Source organism: Sander vitreus, chromosome 23 (genome assembly GCF_031162955.1).
Source record: "Sander vitreus isolate 19-12246 chromosome 23, sanVit1, whole genome shotgun sequence".
NCBI lineage: Eukaryota > Metazoa > Chordata > Actinopteri > Perciformes > Percidae > Sander > Sander vitreus.
Genome location: NC_135877.1, coordinates 6,866,200 through 6,882,844, shown reverse-complemented (window position 1 = coordinate 6,882,844; position 16,645 = coordinate 6,866,200). Strand labels below are relative to the sequence as shown.

The following is a 16,645-nucleotide window of genomic DNA, read 5'->3' as shown; positions in this document are numbered from 1 at the left end:
CGTCTGTCTCCTCCTTTGCTTCTCCCTCTGCATGAAATAGGATCACAGCTAACAGGAGTAGGACTGTTGGATAAGGTTGGAGGACAGCGTGATGATCACTAACTACAAAGCTGTCCCAGCAGAGGAGGATTCTGGGATGGCAGTAGACGGCAAGAAATGTAGACCACTGAAGCATGTGCACAGAAAACAGAAAAGGCTTGATTTCTGGAGGCCGGACAGCCCTGTACTATACATTAACTTGTTACAAACACTATGTTTTACTTCAAGTCATTTCGTCTCTTTAAGGGGTTAAAGGGATATTCACTATTTTTCAACCTGGGTCCTCTTTTGGGAGTTGTGGTCATCATTCAGTTACTATAACATTTTATTAACCAATTCTATTGCTGTGATCTGGGGGAATTGAGACACCAATAGCCACAATTTTACAACAGATTCAAATAGGCCAAGCAAGCAGTCCGGTATCCCCGAGAATTACGTAATATTGGACAAATCTGACTGCACCATACGTTTTTGCATGCCATGCCAGCGTTCAGAGCCAACGTACGTAGGAGGCAGTGTGACCTGGATGTTGGGAGGTAAAGAGTAAGGGTGGTGGATGGGCGCGCAACTTTCATGTAGGAGACTGTAGTTCATGTTCCATCATAGATTCCATTTTTGTTTGTTTTTTACATCAATGCTAACACTTGACTTGAAGTACCTAAATAAATGCTTTTTGCTGCTCACAACTACGTTATAGTCCTCCGCGAAATCTAATCGATGTTTACAGCAGACTGTTTGGGTGTAACTTTTATGATTCCTCTTTCTTTTTCATTTTGTATTAAGTGTTTTCGGTAATATGACTAAGCTGTGAAGTTGTTTTAAGATTTCCGTAATCGTGTGGATGAGTCAAATGATGGTCAATGTGGCGTCCTGGTGGTTTTACAAGTTTAAGACACTGATCATGTAATCGCAGTGGTCCCAATTCAAGTTAGGTCAATCCTCTCTTTTCATACCTTTCCTATCACCTCTACACTGCCTTTCATCAAAATAAAAGCCCCTTAAACATACAATAGGCCCATCCATTTCCTGCCGCTAGGGGTCTTTCCAAACAATAACAAAAGACGGAGCAGTGCTGTCATTGCAGATAGTTTTTCCTGGTTAGGATTCCTTCAGTGTTCATTGTTCAGGAGGTTTTTACCACCTCCTCTCCAAAACAAACGGACCAGATGATTAAAACCAGTAAAAACACTGATTATCGCAGTTTCATATTAAAAATCAGTCTTACTCAGATGATGTTTGACTTTTCCAGACATCCAACTTTTCCAGACATCCAATTTCTAAAAATCCTTTATCTGGTTAAAATATATATATATATAGTTAAAAATGACCAAGATCTAAAAAGTGTATGTTAAAAAGGTGGATAAAACTGGATAAAAAGTCAATTTATGACGACATGCCCAAAGGGGATATGACACCATTGACAGGCGACGGCGACCAAATGACATGGAACATGTTCTTGATTAAAGTGACAGATTTCTCTGGGTTTGAACATTGTAGGAAACATATGGGATAATGTCAGTACTCAACACAATATATAATATGGGTCTAATCGTTTCAAGACATTTTAATGTGGATAAGTTACATATTATATCTTTAAATACATAGTTATGAATAAAGCTTTTAAAAGAGAACAGATGGTCAACATCACAAAAAATGTGATCAAGGTTTCTTTCTTTTTTTTTAAGTATAATTTTCCTTTATGCTCTTTGCTCAATGCCATTTTTAAAGATGTTTTCTGAAGGCCGGTGCAACTATTTTTGAAAAGAGAGAAAATCCCATTATGAACTACTTTTTTCAAATAAAATTTTTTCAATGCTGGCTGCTTCAGATGGATCTCGATGATCATATTCTACTAATGGGCCCATTTTCTAGTAAACTGCATAAACATCTTTTTTTTTTTTAAATGAGTAAAAACAAAGATTGCCAGATCTGTGTCTGTACATCTGGCCATACTTGTTCTGCAACTATAGCACAAAAAAAAGATTGCAATATGATTATTATTTGTTAGTATTGGACAGTCCTGAATTCGCCCAGCAGGTGTGAGGATTAGAACCGCAACCTCCAGGTCAAAGTGTGGGTATCCAGAGTTTACAGCAGTGTGGTTGGAGGGAATTAAAGCAAGAGAAAGTCAAAATCAAAAGCTTTTAAAGTCACATTTAGGACACATTTGGCTCAACAAACGTCCACAGCAGCCAAAAAAAGGACAAGTCAAAATAAAGCCCTGCCAACAACTGTCAGCAGGCAAGTGAGGCACAAATGTAATCAGAAGAAGAAGAAGAAGCGGGAGAGTCAGGAGAAGAAGACAGAGGTCAAAGTGAAAAATGTATAGGAACCTTTTGCTATATTATTTCATCTTCTCTGCAGAGCTTCTGTTTATTCAACGGCGGGTGAATTTGTTTTACTCCAAATGCAACCGAGGCAGAGCGAGCCGCAGATCAAATAGAATGTGAAAAGAGCGGGCGGGGGGGGTGCAAGCCCTCGCTTCCTATTTACATCAAACACCCGCACAGTGTGTGCCAATCAGCCGCTGATATTTTACACAAATTCCAATAGTTTCAGGAGGAGAGAAGCACAAAGTCGCCTATCAGCCGAGCACCTGACCTCCTCTCGAGGCTTTCATGTGGAGCGCAGATGAATGAATCCCTGTGGCAGTGTACTGTGGCGCACGGGTTCCATCTAACATGTCCAGTCTCATCTTCAACACTATTTTCTGAGAACAATGAGGAAACTCCTGCCAGCAGTAATGTCATCATCATTTCTCTGATCACACTCTGTGGTTTCACCAGTTGAAAGCATTTTCTTGAAACCAGCGATGATGTGCTGTTGAAGGCAGATTGCTCCAGTAAATTTGGACAGAATGAACAAAGTGGAATCTGTTCCGTTGACTCCCCCAGCCTCACCTCCTTTATCAGAGATGACACCTCGTCAACAAACCGAGAGAGATCAGTGTGCGGATCTTTTTCAGTCCGTCCCTCACATGAATATGTGGTTGACCCCGCCTCGTTGACGCATTCTCATGAACGGGTTCATATGATATCTTACAAAAATGTATGCAGAAGTACCAGAAGCGAGCGTCATGCGGCTACCACCGTTAAGTTTAGGCACCAATACGACTAGTTAAGTTTAAGAAAAAGATTGTGGTTTGGAATAAAACACTCCAGAGGAACAAACTCATTTCCTGGGTGAAAGTCTTTTGTTTTCCCCTGGGAAGCAAACTTCGCTCCCTGGCTTGAGAGCACTTTGTTTGATGACCCAGCCATCCACTCCGGCCTCCTCCCTACGCGGTCCAGAGCGTTCTCATATAGCGGCAGTCAATGTGGTGCATACAGCAAAAAATACGGGGACTACCTACGAATTACAGTGCTTTACTTTTAATAGCTATATGTACGAATGGTTTAGGAGAACAGCCTGGCGGGGTTCACCCACGGAAGATAGAATTAAAGAAGTTCCATTACGTATCCCATACGTCATTGGTGCGAGAAGTGCGAGTACTTTCAGTACAAGTCTCCGACATAGAGATGAATGGGATTGCCATTTCCTCGTTTATGACCTGTAATTTTAACAGGTTAATACCAGGGATGGCAGAATCATCTGTAATTTGTTGCAATGTTAACTAGCCCACTTTATAACGTTGATATATTGGTTGATATATTTCCTCAGATAGTTAGTATATTTTGAACTTATTTGGATGTGGCAACCCCTCAGCCAGGCTGAGAACTGGAGCTTTTCCCCACAGAAGTCGAGAGACAGACATTGTGTTGATAATGTTAGCTAAATGTTTTCTGGTAACGTTAATGTTAGCTTAAAGTTAATAGCTGTAGTGTAACGTTAGTTAGTTAATGAACATTAGCCATCTTTACGTTGTATCTTTCTTGGGTACACCCTGGACAGGTCGCCAGTCAATCACAGGGCTGGCACGCTCAGATTCACACCTACGGGCAGTTTTAGACTCAATGAGCCTAACCTGCATGTCTTTGAACTGTAAGAGGAAACTGTTGCACCTGGAGGAAGCTTATGCAGGCGCAGGGAGAACATGAGAAAGAAGGAGCCAGTCGGAACCTTGTTGCTGTGAGGCAACGCTGCTAACTTCACCATCGGCTTTGTTCAGAGGTAAAGAGAAACACCTCTAAAGCTCACTACCAGGCCTTTTTCCCCAGCAGACGCAGGTGTTACTAACGTTATCGATGGATGGCTCTGTTCTATGTGCTGTCCCAGTAAGCCGTGACAGCGTGCACAATACCATGACCCTGAAACTGAAGCAGCTAAATGGAATTCAGCCATCTTTCATTTTATTATTTACTAGTCTGTGATTTTCCTACCGTGTCATGTCAAAATAATAAGTGTAAGCTACATGTTTGTGTAGATATTTAACGACTTTTTTTAAAGGTTAAAAAGTAATGTGTCACGTTATAGATACGTGTCACCCTTTAAATGATCCTGTTACATAAAGGCTTTTATAAATATATATTTATTTCTGGTATGTGTCAGGTATGGTGTCCCTTTTTTTGTTTCTGTTCCACTGTTTTTCTCCTACTGTTCCTACTGTAACTGTCCAAGACTTTTCAAGTTCAGAATAAGCAATTCACAATAAATGTAGGTCCAGAATTTGTGTTTTATGAAGAAAAAAAAAAAAAAGTTTCATAAATAAGTGCCCACAAAGACAGTCTAATTCAAAGACCCCCCACTGCTGGTGTGTTGCGTGTCACAGCTGTTCAGACGTCGCTAGAAGTTGGCCTGGTTGGCGAGGAGCAGCGGACTGTGAAGCCTCGGTGTCATCAATGGCGAGGCAGCACCAGGATGAGGTTATGTGACCCACCGGAAGAAAGGAAAAAAAAAAAAGGTGACTTTGGCTGATCCGCCCGTGCTGGCCAGACAGTCTGCACCAGGTCGCCCAGCTGGAGGGGAACCGGTCTGACCTGAGCCAGGCGGCCCCATAGCTTTAATCCTGATCATTCATGGTGGAGGAGCTGCTGCTAATGCTTCCAGCTAACCGGGGACTGTCTGGGCTGCCAGTTCTGAGGAAATGGCTGCTGGCTGCTAAAAAGTGGTTGCCAGATGACGTCATGTGTGGGTTTGCTGCATCCCTCTGCTCTGTGCTGAAAGACGGCAAGTATCCACATCTATTATTTCAGTGAGAGTCCCAATTCATTCATGTAGAAATACTCTATTACAAGTAAATGTACTGCATTACTTACTGAAGTGTGAGCAGCCAAATGTACTTAAAGTTTCAAAAGTAAAAGTACTCATTCTGCAGGAAAAATTGCCCCTGTGTGACTGATATTATATGTTACATTCAGATTGAACTATTTTATATACAGTTCCCAACCTAGGGGACGGGCCCCTCCAATTGGTCACAAGATGAATCTTAAGGGGTCATGAGAGGATTATTAGGGTAACAAAGAAGAAAATCTCCTACACAAATTTGGGTAACACTTTACTTGAAGGTATCGACATAATCGTGACATGACACTGTCATAACTATGACTATGTTATAAATGTTATAAACAAGTCATAAATGTTTATGACTTCTGTCATTAAGTGTCATTCGGTTTTTGTCATGACAAGTTGACATTGTTTGGGTTGTCTTGATTATGACAACTTGACATTAATCAAAGTGACATTACCAGAAGTTGCCCTGGTCATGACAAGTTGACATTACATTTGTTTGGGATGTCTTTGTAATGACAACTTGACATTAACCAGGATGACATTACCAGAGGATGTCTTTGTCATGACAACTTGACATAATGTCATCCTGTTTAAAGTCAAGTTGCCTTAATAAGGACACTCAAAAGAAATGTAATGTCAAGTTGTCATGACAAATACATCTTCTGGTTAATGTCAAGTTGTCATTACAAAGACATCCCAAACAAATTGAATGTCAACTTGTCATGACCAAGGCAACTTCTGGTAATGTCACTTTGATTAATGTCAAGTTGTCATAATCAAGACAACCCAAACAATGTCAACTTGTCATGACAAAAACCGAATGACACTTAATGACAGAAGTCATAAACGTTTATGACTTGTTTATAACATTTATGACACGTTCATGACAGTGTCAAGTCACAATTATGTCGATACCTTCAAGTAAAGTGTTATCCAAATTTCATTACATTGAAATTGTTTCATACAAGCTATATTGTTACCAGGGAGTGGGAAGAGTGGAAATAGAAACGGCAATTGGAGTTTTACGGACGTTTGTTTAATTCAGAGTTGCTTTTTTGTAAGGCAGAAATGTCCTAATTGGTGAACTTAATTGGTTTTACTGTAGAGCCTCAGTTTTTCTATCTGTGAGGAAGAAGCTAATGTTATGAAGACAGGTGTTGTCCATACAGCTACCAGCACATAGTTTATTCTCAACCATTCACGTCTGCTTATAATTACCGCTGTACAAATGCGTTGTTCTTTGAGCAGCTCCACCTCCGAGAAATTTCCCAATTACACTACGATCTGCACACTTGCCCCGCTGCTCCACTGTATACTTTATTTGTGACTGTTTTATTTTCTCCATCCACTGTATTGTACACCAGTCTTGTAAACTGACAGCATGTCCAATTACTTTTTGTTCCCGTTGTATTTATCAAATTAAAAGCATTAGGTCTGTGGGTGCAGGTGGAGGAGGAAGTGTCCCGATCGGCCCGCCTCTACCTCCTCGCCGCTGTGTCGACATATTTCATCATCGGAGGATTCACTCCATTTGCTTCAGGTGAGCTGACATTAGTCTCAGTGCAGGAGGTCAAATCGATACATCGCTATTAAAATGAGTTGACTTCCTAACAGCCGTTTGGTAGTTACACTGACACCTTTATCCAGAACACCAAACCACCGGATGTATTTCTGCATCCAGTATAGCGTTCTAGACAGAGATATTACAGTACATAGACTAATGCAAAATACTTATTTAGACTTAATCTATTCCAGACTCCTGCGCAGAATTTCTATTTAATTTCTAATCTCTGTAGACTACATAAAACAGTCTCTGATCTCTGTCAACCCAACCTGGCTGTACAGTATATACTCAGGACTCCATAGAAGTCCTACTGATTTGTTGAAATAAAAGCTCCATGACAAAGACTTACAACTGGGAAACTGCACTTACTAAAGCCAAATCTGAATTAAACGTAAATACTTTTTACACAGGAGTCTGGTTTTTATGAGTCTGTTTCAAAAAGCACTCATGGAAAATGAGTGAAAAAATTAGCAATTTTACAAATACTGCAATAATGCAAAGTAAAATAAAATGACAATAATTTCCCCCAAATCCAGTTTGCAAAAAAAAATTGTATAATGGAAACAAGTATGAGGCATCACTGCACTATAAGCATGTACAAAAATGACTGCAAGAAAACAGTTGCAATGCATCTGACGTCTGTTAGTGGAAGGAAGTGGGGGGGGGGGGAAGAGAATTCTCCTGTTTTTAAGAAATATATTTGAGGACTCAATTACAGATAAATGGCTGAATGAAAATATGAATGTATACCTCACCCAAGAGGATGGGGAGTGACTGAGAGTGAAACCGGGCCTAACACTTGTTTTGCGGTAATTGTTCCAGTCCTGATTGGATATTAATGCGGTGCTGATGGTCTGAATAAAACACTCGCAGTGGCTGAGTGAGTTTCTGTGCCGGACTGTGCGCACTCCCCGGCAGTATAAACTCCTACCAGCGCCCGAAGGAGGGCAGAAAACGAGCATCGGGGTCGCGTGAATGACTCTTACCTGTAATTGTCCCACTCCCTTCCCGCACCTTAACGCCCTCTCAAACCATCGGCGAGGCTGCTGCTACAATCCACTGGAGTGTCTGTGATGTGGAGACATTTGCGTCCTGGATTGGCGGAAAAAAAAACGGGAGTGGTGCCTCTTTTTTCCCCCCCCCCAGAATGAAATCAAACAGCTTTGTCAGAATCAGACACGATTATTGGTCTTCTAAACGCGGCAGCGTGAGCATCTTATCCGCCGCACAGCCGAGATTCTCCTGCATCCAAACCCTCCCCTGTCTCTATTCCGTTAGAGTCCAGAAACAAGCAGCAGCCTGTTAACACTCAGGCGGATAATAAGCTTTAACTGCGTCCTGTTGGTGGCTGGCAGTCCCCCAGTGGATCACAGCGCACACTCAAAATGATTATATGAATTTCTCAAAGTGGGATCGATCCTGATCCATCACTTGAGTCTGCAGTCTTTGCTCCGCCGCGTCTCTCCCCAGTCTGACAGCTCGCCTTTGCGCGCACCAACTTTTATGGAGACTCCGGAGCGCACGGCGCAGCGCACCGCCGCAGCGCACCGCCGCTAACGCGTTACAGTATTCTGATTACTATAGTATTACATAGGTTATATTACAGATTTAGGTGTGGCCTGTTCATTTGAACGACACAATGACTGATGCAGAAAGAAGTATGTGATGCTTCTGGTATCCTCTCCAAATGAACCTCAATGTGATCATCAATCATATTGTAGGTTAATTAAATATGGAAAAGTACAAACTAATTGTTGTTAGACAGTCTCACACTAAGGAACTACATGGTCATATTTCAAGGCTCATTTTTTAGAATAGGATAATGTTTTACAAAACAGAATTATTCAGATTTTGTCAGAGGTTTAAGACACAGTCACTCATTTAGGAAGTGTAACGCCAAAACGATATATAGTCTGTGCTAGGGCGCAATAAATAAGTAATACATCACATTTGGTTAATAATTGAGCTCAACAGTGATGATTTCCTTCTGAGACATCATCAATTCCACCAAAAGCAAGACGTTCAGAACAGACCAAAATATGATAATTTCTTCCATTTTTTTCAAAAGTTCTAACAACATAATAAACTGCAGCCACATTTAATCCTCTACATGACCCTTTAAATGACAAGCATGTTTGATGAACTGTGGACACCATTCACTGCTGCTCCCCCTCTCATCACAAATGGTCCAGTATTGCCATCGTGTGGATATTTGGTGTATTTCACCAAACGTCACTGACATCCTTCAGAGAAACACTAGAGGGAAAATAGTGATTTATTAATATTCAGGTAAATACGTTTCAAGCATACTCCACACTAAGAGAATACAGGTTGATCAAAAACATTTATTCCATGGTGAAAACATTCCTGTCACGCACGCACACACACAATTTTCTTTTTACAAACAGCAAAATTCCATAGTATAATGCATGTGAGGAGACAATAAAATCATCAAAGTGACGTAAGCACAAAGTGATTGGCTTTTGCAGTTCATTCAGAAATAAAAGAGAAAACTCAAAGTCTTTTCAGCTCTGTCCATCAGGAAAAAAATCACAAAAACTGATGCTATTTTTTTTCTTCTTCTTTTTGACTTTAGGAAAATATCATCCTAAGGCAATCTTAAGAGAGATTTCATGTCTGTCTGTGTGGGACTGGTACGAGCCGAACGTCCACGTGCTCCAGATTCAACGACCATTGTTCAGGCTGCTTCTGAAAGGCATCGGTGGCTGTAGTAGTAAGTAGTAAGTAGTTCATGGACTCATTTACCGAGAGTTCCTCAACATTCCTCTTTGATGTAGATTTGTTCGTCTGTGTCGGACTCCAGGTGCTCCAGCCGGTCTGTCTGTCCGTTCATTATCTCATCGGGAGTTTTCATGAACCTGGTGAACGCCACGCAGACGATGAAACAAGTTTGGTCACTTATTAAAACTTCTTTTATAGAATAGATTCAAAAATGTTAAATATATCATGAATAATGTGACCAAATTGATCTTTAAGTTGACATACCTGAATAGAAGTCTTTGGCCCGGCTCCTTCCTGATAATGTTCAGTTTGTAGTAGTGTCTCAGTGCTCGCGACATCTTCTCGTACGTCATGTTGGTCCTGTTCTTTAAGAGGTAAAACAACAAAAGTGTCAGTAGTAGTAATAATAATAATGACAAAAAATGTGGTGTTACTGATCAGCATAATGAGACATTTTCTACATCTTCAGATGCTCTGTGCCATTTAAAGCTGCACTGACTAATGGTGTTTGGTCACATGGGGGCAGAAGAACTCCACAACAAGCTGAAAACCCATCTGACATCAAATCCATCACCTCATAAAGGTGTTGTGGAAAACGTGTTCGCCAACAGTGGCCTTTTTAGGCATCCAGCAGACGGAGTCTGTGGTCCGTAAAAACAAAACAATGAGCTAAAAGAGGTTTACAAGCTTGGGTGTCTCATCACTATAAGCAAGTGACCTTTCATTTTACAGAGTAAATCAATCCATCTGTTTAGATGAAAAATACTGTTTAGTGCAGCTTTAAACTGTCCTGGAAATGACTGATGGATCTGGGATGTCCCTGCTCAAATCGCTAGGGCTGCAACTAACGATTATTTTCATAGTCGATTATTCTGACGATTAGTTTCTTGATTTTTTTGATTAGTTGTTCGGTCTATATAATGTCAAAAAAATTGTGAAAAATGTTGATCAGTGTTTTCCAACGCACAACATGACATCCTAAAATGTCTTGTTTTATCCACAACTCAAAAATATTCAGTTTACTGTCACAGTGGAGTAAAGAAACTAGAAAATACATTTAAGAAAAATGCAATAAAAAAATGACAGAAACCGATTAATCGAGTATCAAAAATAGTCTGTGATTAATTTCTAGTTGACAACGGATGGATTGTTTGCAGCTGTACACTGAGCCAGCTGCAGTCTGATCATGAACAACAATTGCTGCACACGGAGTGTGTGTTTACCTTGTGATTGCCCCAGAGCCTGGCCAGGCCGTTGGGGTCCATGATGCGGAAGATTTTGGTCTCTGTATCCTCCCAGCGGATGTAGTTCTCGTACCTGCTGTCTGACAGGAGCTGGTAGACGTAGTCCCACAGCAACCTGCAGTCTGCAAGGACATGACAGGGAAATACACAGTGAGTTGCACGGGATGGATGAAATTTACTATTATTTTTTACCTTTGATGTTAGGAGAATACCAAAGGGACAGGATAAGTAACTAAGGTCTTGCCTCGGCCCGACCTGGTTTTAAAATCGGATCTGAGTGATCGGATCACAAGTGGATAGCTCTAGGTATGTGTGTTCCCACCTGGCTTTAGAATGTGTCTCCAAATGCTTCCTAAGTGACCACTTGTGATCGGATCTCACTTCCCCACTCTATATGCAAATAAACGCGTACATCATTTCTGTTTGCATATAGGCTGGTTTCGTGTGTGTCAATTGTTACTCTCACATAAATCATAAATCTGAAACGTGCGATGATTAATGAAAAAGTGCTGCCCACAGTCTGTCTGTGTGACGACATAATGTCTACAACGGGGGGGGGGGGACCTGAGCAGGGGAGAGAGACGTTTTTTTTTTTTTGTTTTTTTTTAAAGTCTGTGTTCAGCTCTTTGTCAACGTTTGTAGCTCCTTGTAACTCTGTGGTTTGAAGTTTATATAGCTGCTTTATTTAATGTCTCATGTTCGCTTATAGAAGTCGTGATAAGTTACTACTGATGAAGACCCAACATTCTCCCGTTCTCACTGCTATTAGAACGTGGACACGTGGCTCAGACCACCTCCGAATGTAGTTTTAGTGATCCGATCTCAATGTGTCCTGAAGAGTGTACTTAGAGCTGTCCGCTCATAATCCAATCACTCAGACCGGATCTTAATACCAGATGGAAACAGGGTAAATGTGACTAAAGAAACGGATGTGACGCCACCTCTGGTAGCTTTAACCATTTGAATAATAATATTAACTTCATTTGTATAGCACCTTTAAAAACAATTGTTTACAAAGTGCTTTGACAGTGGAAACAAAAGCACATACAAATCAATACATAAATATACACATCAATTCAATACACATACCCATAAATGCACAACATAGTGATAGTGAAAAAAGAGAGATGGGGCAGCACTAAAGGACGGGGGAAAAAAATCACGATTCAATAAACAAAATGGAGTTAACAAGCAGACAATGAGAATGACGGCATCACATAAAAGAGAGTCTATAAAAGTGTGTTTTAAATCTCACCTGCTATCCGTCCGATGGGCATTTGTTGCTCTTCTGGAGGAGACACGGGCATGATGACGTGGTTCCTGTAGAGCGCCTCCTCTTGCTGCTGCTGCAGCAGATGCTGCTGTTGCTGGGACAGTGGTATCTGATGGTGGTGGCCGTGGGCTTTCCTCTCACGCCCATTCTCGAGCGTGGCTTGAGACGGGGGCCCACCGCGGCTGTGCCTGAAGTCCATGGCGGCACCCTCGCCACTCCGGCTCGGGCTGAGGAGCAGGGGGTTCATGATGGCGCTGGGCATGAGCTGGATGACGCGAGGAGGGCCCGCCTCCTGGCCCCCGGGGCTGCCCGGGCACGGAGCTTCTCGGGGCGTGGCGCAGCGGCCGTTGGGTGCGGCGGGGGACACCGACAGTGGATACATTTCGTCGGGCAGGTGGTGGTTGCTGTCGGGCAGCTGGGAGAAGGTCTGCAGGTGGTCTTCGTTGGCTGCGCGGGGGTGGTTCGGCCCCGGGGGGGATCGTCTGATCTGGTTCTGGTGGGGGGAGCGGGAGCGGTGCCGCAGCTCGATGGTTGGTGGATGCTGGGGGACTGGCTCTGTACCACGCGGTGCCCGCCGTACCGTTTCTGGGGTTACAAAAGATACAGTATGTGATAAATATCTACAGCTAAGTTCCACACTTTCATATTAAAGGTCCCATGGCATGAAAATTTCACTTTATGAGGTTTTTTAACATTAATATGCGTTCCCCCAGCCTGTCTATGGTCCCCCAGTGGCTAGAAATCACGATAGGTGTAAACCGAGCCCTGGGTATCCTGCTCTGCCTTTTGAGAAAATGAAAGCTCAGATGGGCCGATCTGGAATCTGCTCCTTATGAGCTCATAAGGAGCAAGGTTACCTCCCCTTTCTCTGCTTTGCCCACCCAGAGAATTTGGCCCACCCATGAGAGAGAGACGACATGGCTTTCAAACGAGCAAAGTGGCAGTTGGTCAAGGCCACACCCCCACTCTCCACCCTGCCCCCCTCTCCTCCTCAATAGCATTTAAAGCTACAGACACAGAAATGGCACGTCCTAAGGAAAGCTCATTGTGGGACTGGCTCTAGTGGCTGTAATTCTGCACCAAGGCTGAATTTCGGGAAAGAGACTTTCAGATACAGTATTAGGAGACCACTAAGGCCTATATAAAAGAGACTTCAGATACAGTATTAGGGGACCACTAAGGCCTATATAAAAGAGACTTCAGATACAGTATTAGGAGACCACTAAGGCCTATATAAAAGAGACTTCAGATACAGTATTAGGGGACCATTAAGGCCTATATAAAAGCATCCAAAGAGCACCATGTCAAGGGGATTTTTTTTTACACTAAGATCAGTTTTTTTAATAGTTTTTTTTAAAATGTTATGTTTAAATATGCAAATTAGGCATTATCTTATCATCTTAAATATGTGCTAATTTACATACATTTCCAGAACACAAATCTGAACATTGGAAAAAGCCAGGTTGAAAATTCTTGTTTCATTTTTTGACATATTAGCTTAATAAAGGTGTTTCTGATTTCAGGACTGTTCAGTACTGGCTTGAATTCAAATAATAATCTAAAATAAAAAATAAAAAACTACTAGAACATTTGAGTAACAAAATGCGGCATGAAGTGGTGTATTGTAGCCTTTCATAGTTTTCACAGTCATCTAGCTTTTCTCCAACTTGTCCCCATGTCCAGTTGGCGAAAATTACGAATCCCACAATGGCCACGCCGAGACCCATTGGCGTGGCCATAGTGGTCGATTGGTTGGGGTTAAGCATTTCGTCTAGAGTGGTTAAGGTTAGGATAGCCAATTGGTCAGGGGATAGGACCTGAACAAATGGGGTTACGTTACCTTGCGTAAGCATGGACACCTGGCCAATAAATACTATTGAAGGGTGGGTCTTGGCATGGCCATAGTGGGATTCATAATATCGCGTCCAGGTGCATAGTGCTGTTAGTTCCTGGTCTCTTGGTATTCTGGCTTCACATAGAAAAGACCACTAGGTGTCACTAATATCCTGCTGTTAGGTTGAGTATGCTGATCACATTATTTTTGAAGAGTTTCAGTAAAAGTTCTCTGGTTTGTGTTGGTAGTGGTTTGAATGTTTTTTTTCTGACTCCTTCATTCACAAGCAATGGAAACAGCATCTACAAAGTGGAATTTAAAACAAGGAAGATAGTGGTGACAAATACAAGCGAACCTGCCATAAGGCACCGGAGCGGTTTGGTGGTGTTCTGTGTTCTTGTTTAAATAAAGCAGCATTTCCTTGTGGAGCAGGTTTCACTGCCAACATGTTAAGTTACTACTCCAACCCATCTGAATGTTGCCATGTCACATTCCCTCAGACGCGAGCCAGAAAACACACTTAGGTATTCCACTAAACATCATCCTTGAAAAGGTCTGTGCTTCTGAAAAAGAGACTGACTAACTAACCCCAACTTTCTATACGTAGTTCATAAATGACCAATTTACCATACCTCAACTGTCATTAGCCTAAATGCTCAATTATCTTACCTCAGAAAAAGTGATATGACTTTAACAGTATGTGCTATTATAATGAAGTAAGCCTGATTTACTGTAAATATCTACTTATCTACAAGAAGAAAATATATATAAAAAAAGATTTAAAAAAAAAAATATATATATTTTTTAAATCAATTTTTTCGCCACATTTTTTAGGTATAAAATGTTACTAAATCAGGCTGTGAATGATATCTGAACAAACCCCTCCGTAAAAACCTTCAGAATACAAACAGGAATCAAAGTGGGACGTGGAGAAGTGGAGATTTCTGGCTCAGAGTACGAGAACAAAACCTTTTAAGATATGGATTGTAAAATTCCATACCCCAGAAACACCATGTGCTATTATAATGAAGTTAGCCTACTTTATACTGTATATCTTTTAAGCTAGGTAGCTAAATAGTATATATTTTGTAGTTTTATAATTGGTGTAAATATTAAATTGATTGTAGAGGCCTTTTGAAGTTGTTTTTAACTCCAGAGCTGTAAATATATGTAATGTATGCATTAAAGAAGAAAAGAAAAAAAACCTTCGAGCTTCAGGTGCTGCACAGCGCTTTCAGGCAGCGAGTGGAAGGAGTTCCCAGGGAAGTAGGCAGACGGATAAAACACGTGGGGCTTCCTCTGCTTCAGGATGTGCTGCAGCAGCTCGTACAGGACGTCCCCTGCAGACATGTAAAAGCTCAGAGGTTAGCCATACGTAGCATCTTACGCCTGCATAAAATAGGAAATTAGCATTGGCGTCATCCACAGAATCAGGTTCCCCTTCTTCCATTTGCTTTCCAGGCAGCAGGCAGCTTGAGCAATAATGGAAGAGTCTCTGAGGGGGCAGACATGACTGTTTCAGAACAGGGAGTCATGGCAACTCAAGACTTAAGAATGTCTTTCTACATCGGGCATAGTGGCCAACGTGAACTAGATGTTGACACAAGTAAATGGGCCGTAGGTCTATATGACCCTGGTATTCTCCTTTGAGTGCTTTTACAGTAGTGTTGACACCAGGCACAAAGCCTGAGCAGGAAGTTCACTGAATGATTAACAGCTGTTTGTTATGCCTCGACACCGACAACGGCTCCTCTCCAAAACAATTGCATGGTTAACAAATAACCCCACAGTGGCTGTGATTTTAACAGACACACATTACTTTTTTTTTTTTAAGACGTACCATAACAAGGAAATGATTCTCATAAAGGAAGTAATGGTGAACACTTGCACACACACACACACACACACACACACACACACCCCTTTCAGTTCTTACTTTCTTGGCCTGTGGTGTTGAGTTTGAGTGTGGGGGAAATTCCCGTTTCCTGGTGCTTTAAAGTTTGCTTTGATTCTGGATTTTAAATGCTAGTTCTCTTCACATTTTGTCTAAGATCTGCACACAAAAGAATGTTGTTTTTTTTTATCATGATGAATCGCAAATACTAGGAGGACATCTTCCAGTTAGTCATGGCTGACATATGAAACACCCTTTTTGGCTTTACGTTTCTCCCATGAAACATTTTAAGGTCTAAACGTGTAGCTGTAATGTAGCTCTACAAACTGTGTGGCTTATTGTGGGACGTGAGGTTAAGACATTCCAGGAAAACAAAGTCTTATTCTTAGAGCTTCTACAAAAGGAAAATATGGCACACAGCAGCCAGGGACTGATGGGAACCGCACAATTACAATCCCCAAAAGGAGGAAACAGACCCATCACAAGCCAAAATATTTGCTCTGTTCCCTAAAATGATTTTTCACTGATGTCACTGACAGCCGGGCCAAAACAACTACCAATATCAAAATGTACTCAATCACTGTCAGCTTTATCTCTCCACACCCTGGACGTCTTATGTTAAGATACAACAAATGTGATCTAAGCTCTACAGTTGCTGATGTATGAAACCATTATACAGCAAAATGATCTCGGGGTCACATTGAGGGCAACTAATAAATCCTGCGATGATGAATCACATTTTTCAAAAACAAATTCCCAGAACTCAATTTCTTAACAGGATGTGAAAAATTCTGCAGAGTTGAAATAGAAACACAAGAATGACAACAGCTGTCAGCTGGGCCACATCTCTCTAAAACTACACAACATGTAATAACATGTAAAGGGC

The 16,645-nt window shown here is 41.5% G+C and overlaps 1 protein-coding gene across 3 annotated transcripts in view; it reads right to left on the bottom strand.

The window, feature by feature from the left end:
- Positions 1 to 9,097: 9,097 nt before the first annotated feature.
- The window catches only part of etv6 (ETS variant transcription factor 6), a 29,699-nt gene continuing 22,151 nt past the window's right edge, over positions 9,098 to 16,645 (bottom strand). For all 3 annotated transcript variants that reach the window (XM_078281372.1, XM_078281374.1, XM_078281375.1), the window contains 5 exons: positions 15,071 to 15,205; positions 12,014 to 12,616; positions 10,738 to 10,880; positions 9,779 to 9,879; positions 9,098 to 9,651 (listed from right to left, as the gene is read on the bottom strand). In XM_078281372.1, coding sequence (XP_078137498.1) covers positions 9,549 to 9,651; positions 9,779 to 9,879; positions 10,738 to 10,880; positions 12,014 to 12,616; positions 15,071 to 15,205 — 1,085 coding nt within the window. In that variant the 3' untranslated portion in view covers positions 9,098 to 9,548. The remainder of the gene's footprint in view (positions 9,652 to 9,778; positions 9,880 to 10,737; positions 10,881 to 12,013; positions 12,617 to 15,070; positions 15,206 to 16,645) is intronic.